The sequence below is a fragment of the Olea europaea genome, chromosome 2 (assembly GCF_002742605.1).
Source record: "Olea europaea var. sylvestris chromosome 2, O_europaea_v1, whole genome shotgun sequence".
Classification (NCBI taxonomy): Eukaryota; Viridiplantae; Streptophyta; class Magnoliopsida; order Lamiales; family Oleaceae; genus Olea; species Olea europaea.
This window is the reverse complement of record NC_036238.1, coordinates 6,761,338-6,766,699: the sequence shown is the minus strand read 5'-3', so window position 1 is coordinate 6,766,699 and position 5,362 is coordinate 6,761,338. Positions and strand designations below refer to the sequence as shown.

At 40.2% G+C, this 5,362-nt stretch overlaps 1 protein-coding gene across 2 annotated transcripts in view; it reads right to left on the bottom strand.

Moving 5' to 3' along the window:
- Window positions 1-328: 328 nt before the first annotated feature.
- LOC111410023 (ninja-family protein AFP3-like) overlaps window positions 329-5,362 on the bottom strand; it is a 19,723-nt gene continuing 14,689 nt past the window's right edge. The window contains exons 2-3 of one of the 2 annotated variants that reach the window (XM_023040189.1): window positions 1,138-1,394; window positions 329-779 (exon numbers count right to left, since the gene is read on the bottom strand). In XM_023040189.1, the coding sequence (XP_022895957.1) occupies window positions 735-779; window positions 1,138-1,394 (302 nt within the window). In that variant the 3' untranslated portion in view covers window positions 329-734. Of the gene's footprint in view, window positions 780-840; window positions 1,395-5,362 lie in introns of those variants that run through there. The other variant, XM_023040183.1, reaches the window with a different exon arrangement.

The following is a 5,362-nucleotide window of genomic DNA, read 5'->3' as shown; positions in this document are numbered from 1 at the left end:
TTGACTAATCACCTAAAAACAATTAAAAGTGATTTGTTGCTCGTTAATTGTTTATTTTTGCACGTTGGGTCTAAATAAATAAATAAACCAACTAGTTGAAAATTTCAAATTTCATCAAAATTTGCCTGGAATGACTACTACATAACAACCGTGTCTTCTGGTTCATGTATTAAGACTTAAAGAGAGGCCCCTCTAGAAGAATGGGCAGAAAAGAATTCATAAGTTTATTGCTTAAACTATAAACAAATTCAACAACTATTGACTCGTGCAATAATGAAATAATTTATTAATTTAATATAAGGGCTTGTCTGTTTTATTCGATTTCTCTAAAGAGTCAGCAAATGCTAACTGTCTTCTCGAGTCAAAATTAACATGAGTAACTTATCCTTGCAAGAAACTGACTTTCCAGCTTAAGAGGTAAGTCGATCGACCCTCGACTCAACTGCAAAAGACACTATTTCACCATTTTATGCGCGCGCACACTCATCGTTGGATACTAAGACCAAACCATAGGACATCACTGCTGCTACACTCGTGTAGTAAAGAAACGTAACGAAGGTCTAATTTACTTAATTTATAAAGATACCGGGCTCGGGATCCAGTTCCTCTACCATCGCGAACCCAGTCAGATTCAAACATGCTGCGCTTTTAAATTATTGGAAGAATTCAAGTACTCTTTCGAATTCAAGAAACAATTTTCAGAGATCTTTTTTCCTTTTGGATTGGAAGTTGGTTCATTCTATCTTTCTGTTCTGCCTTCCTTCCAAGCCAAACACTCCCTGAAGCACAGTTGTTAAAGATCTATGGTAAATCAGAATATAAATGGAAAAAACAGCAATAGAAAACCAAAGAGAAGGAGAAATCATCAAAAAGAACTACTGTTTAACGGTAACATAGCAAGCCGAACATAAGATTCTTGTTCACCCAAGGTCCGAAGACAAGAACCATGCAACAAAACTAGACTTCTAACCCTTGAATTACGGTATTAAGACACGGCATGAACATTATTTATAACACGAAAGGGGAAGGATTAACAACTATGTGCCTCATCGGGTTTTCCACATTGCCACCACCAGCGTGCTTGACAAATTCAGTTGGTGAGTAGAAGTTACCGTGACAAACACATACAATTCTCACCTCGTCCCTCTTCTTGTAACGGTATAAAAGCCCTTGAACCCTAGCACCATTCGGGCCAGTTTCTCTGGTCGAGACAAGAGGCATATCCAGCATGACATTCTTGAGCGTTGCCTCATTTGCATCCTCAGTAACAGCAGCTCCTACTATTGTTCTCTGGGGACTCTGTTTTTGGTTTACTATTGTTCTCGGGGGAATTGGGTTTGGTGAAGACGGGACACTAGATGTGCACTTCAACTCAGCAGCCCTTTGTGTTACTCCTGTAGATCAGTGATATAAAAGAACAAAATAAACAAAAATAACAATTTAAGCAAAAGCTCGATTCCTCATACTTATTTTGCCAAACATGATTCTCAAAGCTATTGTTCACTAATAAAACTTACTTTACCAGCTAGAAAGGAGTGAAATGACTATTTACTTTGCAAAAAGTTTTTACGGGATAATCGAACTTTAAAAATCATCTAATTCATCACTGAACTTTATAAAAAGTTTCCATAAGATCACTGAACTTTATAAAAGATTTTCATGTAGTTACTGAACTTTGCAAAAGGTTTCACAGGGGTCACTATATGAATTAGGTGATTTTTAAAGTTCAGTGATCTCATGGAAATCTTTTGCAAAATTCAATGATGTATTGGATGATTTGTAAAGTTCAGTGACCCTGTCGAAACTTTTTACAAAATTCAGTGACCATTTGAGTAATTCACTCGCTAGAAAGTGACTTTTTAAGCACAGCAAACCTGCATGCTCTAAATTCCAAATATTATCACAGATAACTCCAAGTAAAAAATCAATTGAATGGAGATATTTTTCAACTGCTATAAATTGATATATGATACATAATGGAATAGAATAACAATTTAAGACAACTATATTATCGAATAGAATAACAATTTAAGACAACTTTACACGCCACCCATTAAAACTTAAGTTTTTAAGTGGAGAAACAGTTCAACAACATTTCACTCGCCTGAATGTCCTCACTCTAGCCGTTTAATCATATCCTTATAGTTTACGACAGTAGCCCAGTAGCAAATTCTCCATATATACACATTTTCTAGACACCGAGAGACTTTTCATGCTAAAAAACTTGATAACTGCACAAAATATATATAAAAAATAAAATAAAAAATAAAGCCCTAAATTTATAACAATTAACTATGAGCCCTTTATCATCTTGCAAATCTAAGTCAATCAGGCATTGTGCACTATTATTTCGTTATCACTTTATGTTAGAGTTTTTCTTTATTTAGATGTTTGGCATCATCCCTTAAACATACACACTTAATGTGGCCATAAACGAGAAATATGGAGCTCCCCCCCCCCCACAATCCAAATTAACCCAGCCACCACACCACCACCACACCACAACCCAGCCACCACCCTTACGTACCGGTGCCGGCAAGACCAACTGCCCGGTAGATAGCACAGAACCGGTCTCACGCCACAAATCAACCCCCACAACCACTACTATCTCCCACAGGCGGTGGTCCTTGGTGGAAACCCTAGCGCCGCCACCCGGATCTCATCAGCTGTCCACGACGCGTCTGGGGACGACGCAACCAGCGGCAGCCCAATGAAGAGAATGAATCTTTTTCTCGAAGGATCATCTTGATTAGTTCACAAGATTGAATGGCCAATTCTCCTCCGGACCCTCGATTCAATTGTTTTCCAAGAATGTTGAAATGCCGCGTTGACCGATTGGACGAATCTTACAGAACATGAAAAGCAGGGAAGAGTTAAACCCTGTAAGTCTCGGGAGAAGATGGAAGCGGGGTACTACAAAAATGATGACGGGTTGACTTAGTGGGATTGAACCGGAATGAAGTAGTTACGAGGATTGCAGTAGAACGAGAGGTGGAACCGTTGTCTAAGGAAGGGGAGTCGAGTATGGAGAACTTGGAGACGATGACAATGGGCATTGCGAAAGAAAACGACGAGACATATTCGACATCAAGGATTACGAACACTTATAATAGGAGGACAAGAAAATAATATGGGGACCGAAAAAGCTTTGGTGTTGTGGGTGGATGGTTCCAAGAAGGGAGAAAGCGACAGTGACGTTATACAAGTGGTGGAAGAGAAAGAATGATCCTTTGATCATCTGGAGGGCTATCACAGAGAGGAAACTTCGGAAGCTGATGTGTTTGAAGTTGGACACCCACCTTCGAACTGGGTTCTACAAAAAATTCAGAAATTCAGTAAGATGGTTGGCGTGTTTTGTGATGGATACGAAAATAGACTGTTACAATTATTCGAGGAGCTGGAGGCTAATAAGGGACAAGGGATCAGTACACATGGAGGTAAATTAAGAAGAAAGGGTGATCGCGAACTTAAGAGGCTCGAATGGTCAATAAATTATGCTGGTAAGGGTGGCAAGTCCAAGAAAGAAATAATGGGGAGGGGTGACGGAGTGTTAAAATGATGCTAAAACTCATTTGTTGGAATGTACGGGAGCTCAATGAGGTTGGAAAAAGGCTTGGTGTTCAACATCTGCTAAAGAGATGGGGGCAAACCTTGTATGCTTACAAGAAACTAGAATGGAGTTTATCTCGAGGGCGGTGATTACTAGCTTATGGGGGGAAAACATGTAGGGTATCAGTTTTTGGGGTCATTAGGGGTATCAGGAGGCGTGTTGGTGATGTGGGACACTAGAGTGCTTGAGATGGAAGATGTAAGTATAGGGGTGTTCTCTATATCGATTTCGTTTAAAAATTGTGAGGATAGATTTCGGTGGATGTTCACAGAAGTTTATAGGCCTAATTCTGATGACAGTAGAGTGGGCTTGTGGGATAATCTGGCTGGAATGATGGCTTGGTGGAATCTTCCAACATGTATTGGGGTGATTTCAATGTGATTCGATTTCTTTCTGAGAGGTCAAGTGGTGGGAGACTAACTAGAGCAATGGATGAATTCTCAGATTTTATTAGGGAGAATTTGTTAGTGAATTCACCTATGATTGGGGGAGATTTTACCTAGTCATCTAATCAAGACCAACTCGTCTTATCTCGTATAGATAGGTTCTTAATTTGTGGAGAGTGGGAGTCCAAATACTCAGATATCACTCAGAGAAGATTGGGGAGGATGTACTCGGATCATTTCCCTATTGTGTTATATGGGAATAGGAGGGGTGGTGGAAGAAGGCCATTTAGGTTTGAAAAGATGTGGTTGAAAGTTAAAGGCTTTAGGGAGCGAGTACAGACTTGGTGAACTTCCTATGAAGTCAGTGGGTCTCCCAGTTTTGTATTGGATCAAAAGCTAAAGGCTTTGAAAGAGGACTTAAAGAAATGGAATGAGGAAGTTGTGGACAATATTAATTGTAGTAAAATTCAGTGTCTGTCAGAGATAGAGGAGTTGGATAGGTAGGAGGAGAGTCAAGGGTTAGCTGGGGAGGAGAAGGAGAGACGTAGGGTATTAAAGGAAGAGATGGAGAGGTTGGGGGAGATTGCTTAGCGACAGAAATATAGGGTTACTTGGTTGAAAGAGGGGGATAAATGCACTATGTTTTTCCACAGGGTCGTCAATTCTAATAGGCGGAACAATTCCATCACAATCTTGGAGGTGGATGGGGTTACTTATGAGGAACCACAGGAAATTGGAAGCCAACTGGTGAATTTCTAGCTGGGGAGGAGAAGGAGAGACGTAGGGTATTAAAGGAAGAGATGGAGAGGTTGGGGGAGATTGCTTAGCGACAGAAATATAGGGTTACTTGGTTGAAAGAGGGGGATAAATGCACTATATTTTTCCACAGGGTCGTCAATTCTAATAGGAGGAACAATTCCATCACAATCTTGGAGGTGGATGGGGTTACTTATGAGGAACCACAGGAAATTGGAAGCCAACTGGTGAATTTCTATCAGAACCTCTATCGGGAACAATTTGAATGGAGGCTAGAATTGGAAGGATTGCACTTTTCTACTATCACGGAGGATGTTGCCAGTTGGTTGGAAAGACCATTTGGGAGGATGAAATTAAGGAGGTAGTGTTCAGCATGAACGATGATAAGGCTTCGGAACCGGATGGTTTCTTGTTCTCATTTTACAAGGTGTGCTAGGATGTGGTGCGACCGGATATTGTGGATACTCTATCTTATTATTTTGAACGTGGCAGGTTTTAGAGAAGTTCTAACGCTACATTTGTTGTGCTCATCCCCAAGAAATCGGGAGTGACTGATATTAAGGACTTTCGCCCTATTAGCCTTGTCAGTGGGGTGTATAAAATTATAGCG